The sequence below is a fragment of the Melanostigma gelatinosum genome (genome assembly GCF_949748355.1).
Source record: "Melanostigma gelatinosum genome assembly, chromosome: 7".
In the NCBI taxonomy this organism is placed as follows: Eukaryota; Metazoa; Chordata; class Actinopteri; order Perciformes; family Zoarcidae; genus Melanostigma; species Melanostigma gelatinosum.
The window spans coordinates 3134154-3149958 of record NC_136640.1 but is presented as its reverse complement, the minus strand read 5'-3'; the positions used below and the strand labels follow the sequence as shown (position 1 = coordinate 3149958).

Below are 15805 nucleotides of genomic sequence, written 5' to 3'. Positions count from 1 at the left end.
AAAAAAAAGAAGCTCTGCCCTCCGCCAGGCCCGTCCTTTTGGTCCCAATACGAGTGGTGAGTGATTTGACAGATTGGAGAGTGTAAAACTCCAGATGGATCATCAACTGTGTGCGGACGGATGAGATAGAACAGATAATGTTGTTAGAGCGTCATTATCTGTTCATGAAGATGAAGGTGTGTGCTTCAACTCAAACCAGATATTCAGAGCGATAGATGTTTATTCATACTGACCCTATCATATCGATATTTGTTAGTGAGAGCGTCTCTCAACTGCGAGTGCTTATTTCATGCTACATTAAAGGGATGTTATATTTACAAGCATAGCCTGTGTATCTTGTCGTGACGTCACTCATTGGTCTGGCGTTTTGGTTGCCGCCTTCTTGGACGGGAGATGATTAAAAAAAGAAAAGGATGCTAAACTGCCTGGACACAAGTGCATGATGGGATGGATCCCAAGACGTCTTGTCACCTGATTAACCTCCACACAACATAATCACCCAGTCGTGATAATATCAGCTGTCATTGCATCGTGTTTTCTCGACAGAGAACATTGATTATGTTGTCTTTATTCACTGTTGCAATCATTAAAAAGCTAAAGCAGCGTGTGTGGACACACACACTGACCTCCCACTTAAAGAACCTGGAACCCCCCCCCCCTCCATCTGAGTGTGTGTGTGTGTGTGTGTGTGTGTGTCCCCACTTCCCCTCTATTAATGACGTGTCTTTTGGCTTCAGGCCGGGTCTCCTCTCTCTCCGTCTTCATCGCTCTCCGTTTCGTTTTAATGTCTCTTAGGACTTGATTGGCGGCGAATATTTCACGGGTGCTTTTTCCGCTGTGTCAGCGAAGTGACATCAGCCGCTGGAGAGCAAGAGAGGGGGGGGTGGGGTGATAGAGGGACCTCGGAGACAGAAGAGATGGGTGGGCGAGCTTTTATCCTAATTACACCTGCTCTCCGACGGGACGCAGAGGAGCTGAGAGGACGAGAGGACGGCGGGCACCGCGGGGGCTAAGTGATCAAAGTCGAGAAGAAATAAAAGCAAAGTTTGAAGACGGTCGGGTCAGAGCAGCAGCAGTGGGCTGGGTGGTGGTGTAGTCATCCACTTACAGTGTGACGAAGCTTCCCACCAAGTTTCAACACGCCGATGTCTTTCATCATCGCCTCACTGTGGGAGGATGCTCCTCCTCCGGTTCAGACTCTGACTTAAAGAGCTCACCTGGCTGACTGCATTAGTGTGACTTAGAGTGGCGTGAAGGGTCCACGTGGTCTAAATGCTGTTTCAACCTTGACAAGAATCATTTCTGCTTTTGGTCTGGAATGTATGTGCTTTAAAATAGTCGGATCAACTCACCAAATGGCAGAGTTGAATGTTTTAAGCCAGAAAAGCCAGAAATCTGCCGCTGTGATGCTGCCAAAGGGACACGAGGGGAAATATCACTGATATTGTGATGGTGATTTAATAGGTGAGACCATAGACTGTATATAAGAGGTGGACGTAGTCGCCGTGACGTCACCGATTGGTTTGTGCCTCGAGTTTGGTGTTTTGGCCGTCGCCATCTTGGTTTTTTGCTACCAGTTAACGGAAGTATGCTTCATCCTCTGGGGACCATGATGATCAAATCGAGAGGATTATTATCAGGAGTCAATCGCATGCACACAGAAAGCTGGACCTCATGATGTGTATGGACTCTCTGTGTGACTGATGATCTGACTTTCTATTTATTTTAATGAATAACGGCTGTTTTGATATTGAAAGTTAACAACGCTCAAATGTTGATGCCTGCCTTTAAGAATCCATCCCTGATGTGGTTCCTCTGCTCAGGAATATGAACGACTCAGAATAACTTTGGATTCACCGTCTCAGTTCCACGGGACGCTCTCTCGAACATCAGTGTGAAATATCGTCTTTGTTCTTTAAAAGTCTTCACTTTAAAGTCTTCAACCTGAGACCTGCCGCAATCAATGAGGAGAAAGTTGACCGATAGGATCGCTAATGACTCTCCGTCTGCGGATCCCTCTGTTTCTCTATTTAATGTGTGCCCCCCCGCGGTGCTCCCGATACCTTCACGCTCTCCTGCTGCTGCTGCTGCTGCTGCCGGTTGCCTTTAAAGAGTCTGAAACCTGTTCATCTCTCCGAGGAGGTCGTTGGAGCTGCGTGCTGTAATTGCAGCTGTTTGTCTGCGCCGCTGCAGCTACTGCGGGGAAATTGGGGTCAATTACGTGATCCTCCAAAAATACAATACCAGCGCGCTTTCCGTCCTCCGACGGCACGCGCTTTATTTTGACGGGTACATGTGTGAATACAACTCATTGTTCTACGAGTTCAAGCACTCGAGCACCGAGAGGTGCACAGCAGTCTGCAGAGGCAGCTTATTATCCTCCAGCGCTTTCATTTCATTCATTCTGTGTTATTGCTCCTCTCCCGGCATCCACTCCTCATTTACTTTAATCCTGCAGTGCAGTCACACGTCAGGACAGTGTGTGTGTGTGTGTGTGTGTGTGTGTGGAGAATTAGAGTTGAAGTAATTAGAGTTGACTTTGAGATTCAGACATTACTTTCCGTTTAAATCTGACCTTTTAAGACAAACCAATGGCAAGACCATATCGTGTCAGTAAGGTATTATTTGTTTATCTCACCGATGCAACCACTTAATTGTAGAAACGTCTCCTAATCATAGTCGAGGGTCTGCACACTGTCTATTTGCATGCATGACGTCAGCTGCCATGTACTGTTAATGAGTACGGCACGACGACACCAGATAGACTGTCGGGTTTTAAAAACCAGAAATGAACCCGGTGAGAAGCTAAGCGAGTCGTGCTTTGCTTTGTGTGTCGAAGCTCTTTGTAAACTCTGTTTTTAAAGGTGCTGTTTGAATAAAGTAGTTATTCGTAGTAAGCAGAGGAGAGGCAACACTGACACATGATCTTGAACTTCATTACAATAAACATGAATCATGATCAGGGACGCAACTTCTTGGAGTTCAGCTTCCCGCTCGTGGACAGTGGGACAGACGGGCGGACGGTAGCAGCCGGGGATCGAACAGCCGACCTCTGAGACTCAGCCGCCCCACAACAGAATGTTTGTTTAGCTATGCAGGAAACAGGAATTAGCATTCAGATAAATAAAGATGAGCTGAAGACTCCGGCAGACTCAACGTAAACAGAACACCGTGAGCTTCACCAGATGTGTGTTTCTACAGGATCACGATGCTGGAAGACGTTCCCTTCCTCTAAATGAACAACAGGTATCAGGAGTCTTAAAGGGTTTCCTGTCCCCGTGTGGGGGATTCACTCCGTCATGTGACGCTGACACACCAGTGAATCCCACACAAATTAGTTTTAAAAGATTCCCTCCCTGTTGGTGAAAGTCCATTTTCCATATGGCTCACTCACTCTCATGAAATGACTATTTTATATTTTCTTACTTTTTAAAAGTTAAAGCAGCAGAAGAACAACAAAAAAGTACAAACACATGAGCAATAGAATAACGGATATAAAGTGTATCAGAAGTAAAAGAATGAGAGTGAGGTCAACAACTAAAGTTAAACTAAAAGACAAAGAATGAACGCAACATAAAGAAAGACGGCAGCAAAAACATACCCAATGAATTCATTCCACGTGATCGCAAATCCATGAAATCAACAGCGAGTTCATGAATGCAGCACTCGTCTATAGATCCGTGTGTTTTATTCTTGAGCTGCATCGTGCTGCTGCGTCACGCTGTGAGATAAGTTGGGACCGTCTTCAGTGTGCGATATCGCAGAGTTATGAGAGTTATGACCGTGTGGAAGCCATCGTGTAAACGGCTTCACCAAACTTTTTCTTTCTGTCCACTGAACAACAAAAAACACCATCTGGCTGCAGGTTTATGGAGCACTTCGTTCACATCGTGCTGCAACATCCAGACGACACGATGACTTCCTGAGCAAACGTCTTGGAGATCGGCTCGGTGGTGGGACTGCTTTATTAATCCCCCCCCCCCCCCCGATCGATATGATCAGGGGGGGGGGGGTCCATCCTGAGACCTGCCGCTTTGCACTGGCTGTGTTTTGAGCTGAATGCTGACCTCAGCATGCTAATGTGCTCATAATAACGATGCTAACATGCTGAGCAGCGTTTTCCATGTTCACCGTCTTAGTTAAGCGTGTTAGCGTGCTAGCATGAGCTAATTAGCACTTTAAAAAACAGGCTGATGGGAATTTTATTAGTTTCGCAGATCCCCAAAACAGGGAGGATCTTTAAATATAAAGTCACCAGTTCTCATTCATTTCATTGGTTCTGCTTGAGTATTTCTTTCTCTTACTCCGTCTCTCTCTCTCTGAAGACCCTTTCAGACACAACGGGACGTCGGCACCACTGCGCTCCGAAACCAATTATCTTTGGGGCGCTGCCCGCCGAGATCTGAACTTCACCCAGCGGCGACTCAAATTAGCTCAAACCGGTTTGTGTCTTTTGTATCAGATTCCAGAGCAACCTATGCAGTGTAGTTATATCGTTACGTCTTTTGAGCCCTCATGAAATCCTAAGATGAACACAACTCCAGTCCTAAAGAAAGGATCGAAAAGTCAATTCATCGAACCACAGTGATAACGAAGGTGCATGTCCATCTACGTGATACGTAGCGGGCGGAGTAATGCTTGAATGTATCTGAGATTTAAAATGTAAATAAAGGTGCATTGCTCCCACCGTGACCTTTGCCTCCCTTCTCCCCCCCCCCCCCCCCCCCTCTCTCAGGCCCACCTTCCGTTACTTCACCTGGCACACCTGCGCGCTGGGCATCGTGGGCTGCGCCATCATGATGTTCCTCATCAACGCCATCTACGCCTCGGCCAGCATCGCCTTCATGCTGCTGCTGCTGCTGCTGATTCACTACCTCAGCCCCACCTCCAGCTGGGGCTACATCAGCCAGGCGCTCATCTTCCACCAGGTCTGACGCACGAGACGCCCGCGCTCTCCATCTCGTTACGAGAGCGGCTGAAATCTCATCCTCCCGCCGCTTTACAAGAGCTCAAACCTCTGCCAAGCTGTCGTTCTATCCCGTTTACACACACACACACACACACACACATCTCTGCTGCCTGTCTCTCTCTCTCAGCCAAACACTTTGCATTTAGCAGACAAACACTCTCCCGCATACACACACACATCACTGCCTTGTCATTCCAACAGCAGCTATCTATCACATTTATATCAGGTCTTCCAGACACACACACACACACACACACACATCAGCGTCTCTCCCCTCAGCAGAGCTCTACATTTATTACCCTGACACACACACACACACACACACACACAGCTTTACATCATCCTGCTCTCCGTGTCCTCTATCTGGCGAGCCTGTTGCTCTCAAGGAGAGGAGAGGGGGGGGAGGGGGGGCACGGCTGCCAGGAAGGGCCCGTTGCCAAGGCGAGGGTGGGCTGGGTTTGCCAGCAGCTCGTCGGGAGGCAGAACATTATTACAACCACTTAACTTATTGAGCTTTTTCCTCCTCGTCCTCTTTTCCCTCCTTCCCTTCATCTCGTCCTCCGTCTCTCAGCCCAAGACGAAGAGAACGCGTGTGCAAGTGCGCCGACTGTGCATGTTGCAGCTCGTTTTCTTACTTATTTCCATGTTGGGATCAATACTTTACTTTAGATTCTTATTCTGAAATTCATTCTCTCTAGTGTCCACCAGGGGGCGACTCCTCTGGTTGTATAGCAGTCTATAGAAAATGACTCTACTTCTCTCTTGATTTATTCCCTCAGTAAACATTGTAAACATGAGTTTATGTCTCAATCTCTAGTTTCAAGTCTTCTTCAATACAGCATGATGTTCATTTAGTACATTATGGTCCATTTAGAGTCACACAGACCATAAAGCAGGGGATGCTTTAGGGCGGGGCTTACTGTGATTGACAGGTCTCTACCACGGCGTTGTCCACTCTTGGAGTTGTTCGTGTTTTCGTCTTACAACCTTTTCATAAAGGATAATTCAAATATTTTGATTGTGTTGTTCAGCGGACGGTTGTACTTAGCTCCACCCTCTTTTCTCACTTCTGTGTGCAAAAAAACAAGAACTCGAGGTTTTAAACCCGTCCATGTAAAGTCTGCTGAGTCAGGCCCAGGGGCCCCTGAAGCACAGCGTTTGCGTGCAACATGGTCGGAGACAACACAACGCTTTATTGTTTTGTGTCTCTTGCAGTCTGGGTGTCTTACTCCCTTCATAAGACTGTGTCCAGAGGCCCATCGTCTTATAATCTGTCCATGGCTCTAAGCCACTTGGAGTCACCCGTAGCATGTTGTATTCATCATCACATTACAGCATTTAAAGTTGTTTGTTTGGCATTTGTTAATTACGCTGAACAAACAATGTAAGCATTCATGATGAGCAGATGGTTATTGCCAATAAGCAGGGCTTTAAATGCATGTCTTAACACATTTCTTACTAATTTTCCAAATGTGCCTCCTTTCTTGAAAGCCCCTGGCAAGGAGCCCAGTCCGATTTAAACGATTCCACTAATAGACCGAACAGGAGAAGAAGCGTGTGCATGTTCATATCTCACACATGCACCCTCCATCCGGTGGCCACGGGTGGCAGGACGCCAACTGGGTGACATTGAAGCAGGGACGGTAGACAACAACAGCTCGCAACAAACAACAACAACAACACACACTGGGAGATAACAGGCGGCTGAAGACGGTGTTTAGGAGCAGAAAGAGAGTGAAGAATAAGACAGTGAGGCAAGAACCGCTGATGGTATCATGGGAGGGAGCGATATAAGCAGGAAGAGGGGATGAGTGATTGAGACACTAAGTGATGGATGAGACTGAAGCGACAGAGAAATGATGATCGCCTGATGGATGACAAGACAGGGAAACGGAGAGATAAAGAGAGACGGATGATTGGATGAGTGGAGGCAGTTGGACTTCGCCTCTGGGGCCTCGGTGTTTTTGTTCGTTCTTGTTTTTGACAATTACCGGACGGGAGCATGAAAACAGGCGTGGTGATTATGACGGTAATACTGCTGCATCTTCGTGTCTCTGATTGATGGCTGCGTAGACTCACACAGCTTCAGGCTGCCGCTGTCGCGACTCACATTATTTCTGGTTCTTTTCAGAAATACAATCCCTAAGTGGAGCTGAAACACAAGAAGAGTGTCATTACCTCGAGTCTGTCACACGCGACCTCAAAGAGTTTTCAAATGAAAGTCATGTTGAAGTATTTTTAGTCGTTCTCAAATGACGCTCTTCCATTTCAGGGCTGATTCTCTCAGCCAGAAGAGGCCCACGTCTTTAATTGGCTTGTGCTTTGGGCTCCACTTCCTCCCACCCGCCCCATCTGCTCTGATTCTGATGCGATTGGTTGACGGCAGTAGAGTTTTAGTTCCTGTCTTTATTCAAGAGCGCGGTCCTGCCGTTGCACTCAAAGCACCTGCTTGCACTTGGATTTCTTCTGCTTCTGCCCAAACTGTATGCTTGCACCCTGATATGCTGATGCCTGCACAGATGTCCTGCGCTTTACTCGAGGAATGGCTGCTCTCAGATTTCTCCTCTGTTCTCTGATTATTTCGTGCAAAATATCCCGACCAGTAGAATGCCAGCTGTAGTTCTGACCAGTGGAACGATCCCTGCCTTGTTCCGAGTGCGTTTGCTTTACTAGAGCGCCCCAAACAAGCGGTTACTCTTTAAACTCCAAAGAAGCAGAGCAAATCCAAGCGCACTTTAAGCGCCTCGAGAGAGCGTATGAGCCATGAAAACACAGAATAGTGTTGACAGTGTTGGCAGCAGCTTTCACACGGCGGACATGTCGTCCCTGAGCTAGCTGCTCATTAGTTCCAATGAGGGCATGAAGTGAGAGTTGATCATTCCCAGTAGACTGTAGGTTTAGATCTAATGTTTGGTTCCACTTTGTTACATTTCCTCAATGGTACCTCGATGGCCCCTCATCAGGAATGCTAATGGTAATGGTGGTACAGTGTGCGTCGCAATACAAAGCAATACGCACCAGCATCCAAGCATTCACTCAGAGGCAACCAACCACAGCTGGGTCTACTTATTTTACCAATAACAGTTTGATTGACACATGTGCACATGCATATACATCTGCATCTACATCTGCTGACATCAGTCACCATAAGCTATGTGAGGCTGTAGCAGAGTTTGTGCCATTCTACTTCTTTACATCTTTGCAACTCATTTGCTGATTTGAATTTGTTGGCAGCTCGTTCAAGTAATTGAAATCACTCAGATCCCGTCCACACCTCTGACGCGGACAGATCCGTCTCGTGGGAGCTTTTGGGGATTTGTTTTTTTTTCGCATTTGCCTTTAATCCCAAATACATTGGGGGGGATGCAAATCTGGGCTGATTCTAAATCACATAAATATTGGGACACGGTTTAGTGAAATAACACGAGAAAAACAAATGTATGAGGGAGAAAATAAGACCGGACGATCAGCAACATGTAGAAATCTACATGATAATAATGTTCATTGTGATGATTGTCTTCAGTTGAGAAAACAATCAAGTTCCATCTCGTAGCTGTTTGAAGCTTATAATCATATCACATTATCAGACGAAGTCGTGATGGAATTGTAGATTTTCAAATCCAAACTAAATGCTGAAGTTCAAAGTTGGTTCTAACCACAGAGCGTATCAAAGAAGTGGACCTCGTCACCATTCCGTCACCCATTGTTCTGTGGACTATGTATTTTAAAGCCTTAAGTTTGCCAATTTGGTTGTCGCCATTTTAGCTTTTTGGAGGCAACAATTAGCATATTTGGGCACAAAAACAGGTAAAAGCAAGAAAATATAACGAGGCATGTCTATCGCTGGGCTTTAGAAGCACGATGGTCGGCCAACAAGAGACAGTATGAAGCCCACTAAATTGAAAAAAACACTTGGAAACCCACCGTCATTACAATGTTCCTACATCATCAAAGGGGGGCTTGACATGAAAAGGTTTGGAACCTGCTTTAGAGGGTCTTTTAGTGCATCAATGCTGACTGATGCCGTGGTAGAGACCTGTCAATCACCGTGTAGCCCCGCCCTAAAGCATCCCCTGCTTTATGGTCTGTGTGACTCTAAATGGACCATCATGTACTAAATGAACATCATGCTGTATTGAAGAAGACTTGAAACTAGAGATTGAGACATAAACTCATGTTTACAATGTTTACTGAGGTAATAAATCAAGAGAGAAGTAGAGTCATTTCCTCACAGACTTCTATACAACCAGACTTCTTGTTTTTGCAACCAAAAACTAAATGTGTGTGAAAGTTACATCACCTGCAGAACAACATGTCTCGTTGTTAGTTTCATGTAAATAAAGTGGGATTAAGTTCTGAGCCTGACTCTGGATCTGGTTTGGACCACTGGGTTGAAAATAAACACACTTCTCATCAATAACCCTCATCCCGATTCTCTCGTCCCCTATAGGTCCGCAAGTACCTGCTGATGCTGGACGTGAGGAAGGACCACGTGAAGTTCTGGAGGCCTCAGGTCCTGCTGATGGTCTCCAACCCTCGCAGCAGTGTGGGCCTCATCAAATTCATCAACGACATCAAGAAGAGCGGCCTCTACGTGTTGGGACACGTCCAGCTCGGAGATCTCAGTAAGGACACTGATTGTATTCGGCTTTGCCGTTGTACTATATTCACTTTAAAATACCTCGACACGGAATTCAGAGCACATCTACGATCGAGGGATTGCCTCCGTACGGCTTCCAACGTGGCAATGACTGAGCCGGCGGCTAGCAGCTAACGGAGCTAACGGTGCTAACAGCGCAAACAACGGTAACAGTGCAGGCAGAGCTAACCTGAGAGGGTAAAACATCCAAAGCACCAGCGGAGGAGGAGTGACTTCGCTCTCTGCTGAACATTTCTCCACTGTCTCAGATAGAAGTTGATCTGTTAATGCTGTGAATGTCGAATCGTCACCTTTGAACACCCAACGGTCCCGATGGAGCGGACTCTCGCTCATGAATCTGTTCCCGTCTCCTGCGAACAACCAGGAAACCACACAGTGTTGACTCCTCAAAGTTTTCCGGTGTGACGGCATCAGATCATCAGGAGCACTTGAAAGTTTCCTTCTGCACCGTTTCATCATCTAATCCGGCTCAGCGTGACACGGCGACTATTGATTATGAGCAAAACAAATCAGCGATGGTGATGGGACGTCGGTTTTTTTGGATAATTTACCATTATTATGATATTTAGAGGCGGCAATGACAAAAACTAAAAGCTTGTTTGACTTGCCTGTCGACGCTGCTGCTGAATTTTGAACAGCAGCTTGTTGTACTGCTCTCGCTGTAGTAATACCGCCACTTTGCTAAAGTGTTTTTCATTAAGGATCGGCTCAAAAATATCCGTGAGCTCTTTTTAAAATACGTAAGTGTATGAATTAGCAGAAAGCCTTCCTGTGTCACGGTGAGCATCCTTTCATGGACCGTTTTAGCATTCCAGACCTTCCTCCGTGACAGCGGCTCGTCTGCTGCGGTTCCTGTTTTAGGGAGGAAGTAATCGCACACACAATCCTCCGGAGGCGTCTCCTTTCTGCTTTCTGCAGAGGCACACGAGAGTTTCAAAGGAGCGAGGGTCACTGATTGTTTTCTTTGTCTTTTGAGCATTTTTGTTGGTGGGTTTCATGATGTGTTGATGGCAGACGGGGGGACTGGCCCTGAACGGGGTCTTCAGAATCCAAATCCTCTCGAGTGTTTCTCAGTGAAGAAGTGATATGTTCATGAGTCACTGAAGAGCCCTTGAGTGCTGATGATGCACTCGGTCCTGAGAAATATGAAGGAGTGATTCATCACATAACTACAGTGAAGAGGACTTTGTTGTTGAGGACTCCCGAGTACTTCAAATGGGTTTCAAGTTGTCTTGCAGCTGTTTGAATTAAAGCTGAATTCAAACAGGACTCAGGAGTCTGTAGAGATCTGAACACAGCTCAAACGATCACTGGGATTGTGTACGAGACTCTAGATGTGGCCTCTGGGTTGCTCTCTTCATGCATATTGATGCTGGGGGGGGGGGTGATTGATCACCTGGCTGCCTCTCTGTGCTTCCCTGTATCTTCCTCTCTGCCTCACATTCCGTCCACGCTGTCATCTGTGCTTGCATCTTCCTCTCTCGTTGCCTCTTGTCTTCCTCGGTCACGCTGTGTTCCTCTGACTCCAGCTCTGTCACGCCGACTCCTCCGCTCTCTCCATTGACTTGTCTTGTGTTCTCTGAAGCCCCAAAGACTTCTAATGAGCCGTCAGCTTCATCTCCCGCCTCATAGCTCTTCTGTTGTTGTTTTGTCCACCCTCCCAGACACTTTACCATCGGACCCCCTGCAGTCCCAGTACGACTCCTGGTTGTCGCTGGTGGACCATCTAAACATCAAGTCGTTTGTCAACTTGACGTTGGCCGATTCTGTGCGTCACGGGGTCCAGCATCTGCTCTTCATCTCTGGACTAGGTCAGTGTCACCGTCATCACCACCAAATGTCCCAGTTGGCCAAGAAGGACATTGGAAAGCTGACACTGATATCTGAAAGCTGATTCATACTCATTTTAATTAAAGCCACTATGGAAAGTATTTTATGTGATTTTTCAAATTGTAATGTTGACATCGGTGTTTAACTTTAGAAACATTCTACAATAACTGGTTACATTGTTTTGTTGTTGTAATGTCAGGCAGGAATTTTACTTTTGGTTTAACTGGAAAAAAAGAAGTCTTGTCACTGCAACTTCCACTTCAACTTCATTCAGTCTTTACTCTTCAACTGAAACTATCGTCACCTCCATTTTAACTTACATCAGTCATTTGGTTTCAGCTGCCACTTCAATTTCCTTTAGTGCTGACACTTCAACTTCATTCAGTACTTACACTGGAATTTAAACTATCATCGCCTCTCTTCTAACCGACATTAATCATTTTGTTTCAGCTGCCACTTCAATTTATTCTATTGCTTACAATGAAACTCACACTTTAACTCCATTCAGTGCTTACACTTAAAGTTCAACTCCTTTCAGCACTTCGATTTTAACCGCCACTTCAGTTGCTTTCAGCTGATCAGCTGTCGTTCACTTCCATTCTAACGTAGAGTTTAACTTCTTTCAGTGATGCTGTTTGAAGTGCCTCTTTAGTTTCTTTCAGCGCTTCCATTATAGCTCGACTTAAATGAAGTGCTTACACTTAAACTCTCATTTGGCACTTTCATTCTAACTGCATTTTAATTAAAGTGCCACTTACATTTCTTACAGTATCTTCGTACACTGACACTTTATCTTCGTTCACCTGAAACTACACATCCTCTCAGGGTTTTAATTTGCACTGCCGGTCAAACTTCCGTCAGTAATTCAACCACTTCAATTGCTTTCAGTGCCTGAAACTTCAGGTACAATATTATGTCCTTAAATACGTTCAACCTTCAGCGTTGCCATGCGAAGGCATTTCAAAAGACTCAACATGTTAAAGACATCTCTTACTTCCACTTCATCTGATAGAACCTCGATACAAATCAAGAAATAAATGCAAACGATAAAAGACTGTTTGCTCTAAATGTTCTCATTCTTTCCCCTCACGTTGTTTGTTCTCCTCCTTCCCCTCTCTTCAGGCGGGATGCGTCCCAACATCCTCGTCCTGGGTTTCTATGACGACTGTCTTCCAAAGGACAAGCTGATTGACCCGTCTCTCTCCACCGCTCAGTCCACAGATCCCTCGGACTGCCTGCAGGAGCCCGATCCGCAGCCCCCTCTCTTCCTCTTCTCCTCCCTGCGGGGGTCCAGCGACCGGCAGGATTGTGGCGAGTTCGGAGACGGGAAGGTCCTGGGACCCCGAGAGTACGTAGCGATCATCGCCGACGCCATTAAGATGCTGAAGAACGTGGTGCTCGCCCGATACTTCGACGGCTTCGACCGAGCCCGGGTCCTCTCGCCACCCTCCTCCTCCTCTGCCGTGTACGTGGACGTGTGGCCCGTCAACCTGCTGCGCCCGGACAGCTGCAGCTACGTGGACACCTGCTCGCTGTTCCTGCTGCAGCTGGCGTGCATCCTCAACATGGTGAGGGCGTGGCGCCGGGCCACGCTCCGCCTCTTCCTGTGCGTGGAGGAAGGACGGAGCGTGAGGGGCTCGGAGGAGAAGCTGGGCCAGCTGCTGAAGGAGCTGCGGATCAAAGCTCAGGTGTACTCGGTGCCCTGGGACCAGCAGGTGGCGCTCCACTGGCAGCGCCAGGGCGAGTGCGGCAAGAAACCGCCGCCGCCGCCGCAATCCCCTGACAACAACACCACCACCGACGAGGAGGAGAAGCAGAGAGTGGACGAGCACGAGGAGGAGAACGACGACGACTACGTCAACAGCTTCCCGAGCAACGCCACGCGCATCTCGGACAACTACCTGTCAGCCGTCAACAAGCTGATCCTGGACTCGGCCCGGCCCGCTCCCGCCGTGCGGTTCCTGTACTTGCCCCGCCCGCCGGCTGACACCCGCCGCTACACCAGCTACTTAGACCAGCTGGAGCTGCTGACTCGGGACCTGGGGCCCACGCTGCTCATCCACGGGGTCACGCCCGTCATCACCACCGACCTCTGAAGAGTCAGCGGGAGGATCTGGCTGAAGGTTTGTGGACCACCGACCTCTGAAGAGTCAGCGGGAGGATCTGGCTGAAGGTTTGTGGACCACCGACTGGTGTTACCATCAAACTTCTGAAGTTCAGCCTTCACTAAAATCATAAAACAATCAGAGTGATCAGGCTGATTGAATGTGTGTCAGTGAAGTTCACAGTGTTTCAGACATGTAGGACCTGCAGTATCAAACGTTCACACCCACAGAAGTAAATTTCCTCCGACAGTTGCTCCCTCGTCCGTGTCTGCGATGGAGACGGCGTTCTAATTCCCGATACATTCCGAACCTGAATATGAAGTATCCCCCTTTTGTTCCTCTCATGAGTTGTTTTGCCTCCAGATCAAAAAGAGAAGTGCCTCGCTAGTTAGAGAGCTGAAGTTTGGACGCGTTCCATCGTTGACAGAAAGTTGGACTGCGCTACACCTCGGAGCAGTCGTCTGCTTTTACCATTTTCTGAGCTTTGGGCAATACAATAGCAACGACGGTGCTGCTGTAGAAGTCTCAAGACGTTTCACTCCAAACATGATTTCATGTGGGATCTCAGGAAGACGTTCCTTTTTGCTTCTATTTTTCCCCAAATGCACTTTTCTTTCTTCCTGTAGCAAACTGCAAGCTCTGCACAAAAGTCCTTAAACATGTTTACAGTGCCAACAACGGTGATTATACACGTCGTGTATTTCAGGTGCTTTAGAATCGTTTTTACTCACTCGTGACGCCAGCCTCAATGATGAAGAGCCTGAGTTCATTGTAATATTTGCCTTTTCACAAAAAGTACAAAGTGAAGCTACGTGACTTTTGCTGAACTTTCAGCCACAAGTGGCCTTTATTGATAACAGTGAATACAACAACGTAGTTTACCAGCGACACAAAGAGGAGCCTGTAAAGAGCTGACTCAGCTAACAATAGCTTGGTAAAGCTGCTGGTCGTCCCAGACCACATTAGGCTTTATTATCTGAGAAACGCTCTGTGCATCGTGTGAGAATGTGATGTGTCTTCTGTTTAAAGATACTTCGTCTCACTTTAAGTTTTAAACAGCATTTTGTGGCAAATTAGTATTTTTATTCCTCGATGCATTGATGCAATCTATAACCTCTGAGACCGTATTTGCACGGCTTTACTCAACTTTTATGGTTCTTCTTTTGCTGAATTTGCTAATAGTGCCGACCACTTTTTCATGTTTTGGTACGACCTCAATCGATGCTAAACACTGCAGACCACCGATTGGTCAAAGAGCGCGACGCGGGACATCCTGCACAAACCGCCATTTTTGAAATGGCGACAGCTGCAGGTTTTTATTTGATTTTTTATTCTCTCAACACAGATTTTTCATTTAAAATGTCAGCCTGCAAAAAAAAAGGTATGCGCTACGATAAACGTGAGGCGTTAAAGATAACGTCATAACTACATTTCTTCCAATCGTCGTCCTGGATTTCACAGTGCAAGAAATAAAAAGTGCATTTGTTGGAGTGATGAAATGTTGGGTGTTTGATTTCCTGTTGAAATCACAAACATATATATATATATATATATATATATATATATATATATATATATATATATATATATATATATATATATATATATATATATATATATATATATATATATATATGCTTTACGAGATGGAAACTGATATGACTGAAAATAATAAAAGTTTGTATGACATGTCTTTCTTTTTATTCTACTTCCTCCAGAGGTTGTTTGTGAAAAGCCGGATCAGACGTAAGACACGCTCGGTGCGTCTGCACTTTGTTTCATTTCAGCTGAAGGCGACTTTGTGAGTCTCAGAGCTGAGGGTGTCTGCTGCACCTGTTTGTTCGAGGTAAACTTTAGGAAATAGGGGTGAGATAGCTGTGCAGCTGTAGGACAGAGAGATGTGGCTGCCAGACAGCCAAATGACCTCGTCCTACAGTCACCGGGCAGAAATGGATTCCATTTCCACTGTGAGGTGAACAACAGATTGGAAGGAATAAGCCCAAATAACCATCGACATGTGTGCAGGAGGAGGGAGGGTGTGTGTGCGTCTCACCGAACTACGCTGTAGCTCGGTTTGTTCGCTGCCATCCAGTCGAATTTCCCATTTCCTTTTTGCAATATTTGTAAAAGTTTAAATTCACGTAAAAACATTTATTTTTGCAATCAACACTTGCACATGACACGGTTGTACAACATGTAAATCACACTTTGGTGTTTTATTTTTACCTCTTTTCTCAAGAT

General features: G+C 46.4%; 1 protein-coding gene across 1 annotated transcript in view; it reads left to right on the top strand.

Annotated features, from left to right (window-relative positions):
* LOC306779970 (solute carrier family 12 member 9) overlaps positions 1 to 13660 on the top strand; it is a 44417-nt gene extending 30757 nt beyond the window's left edge. Inside the window, exons 10-13 of the mRNA XM_079272105.1 lie at positions 4736 to 4928; positions 9420 to 9594; positions 11294 to 11440; positions 12582 to 13660. Of these exons, the coding sequence (XP_079128231.1) occupies positions 4736 to 4928; positions 9420 to 9594; positions 11294 to 11440; positions 12582 to 13555 (1489 nt within the window). The 3' untranslated portion in view covers positions 13556 to 13660. The remainder of the gene's footprint in view (positions 1 to 4735; positions 4929 to 9419; positions 9595 to 11293; positions 11441 to 12581) is intronic.
* The last annotated feature ends 2145 nt before the right edge of the window (positions 13661 to 15805 follow it).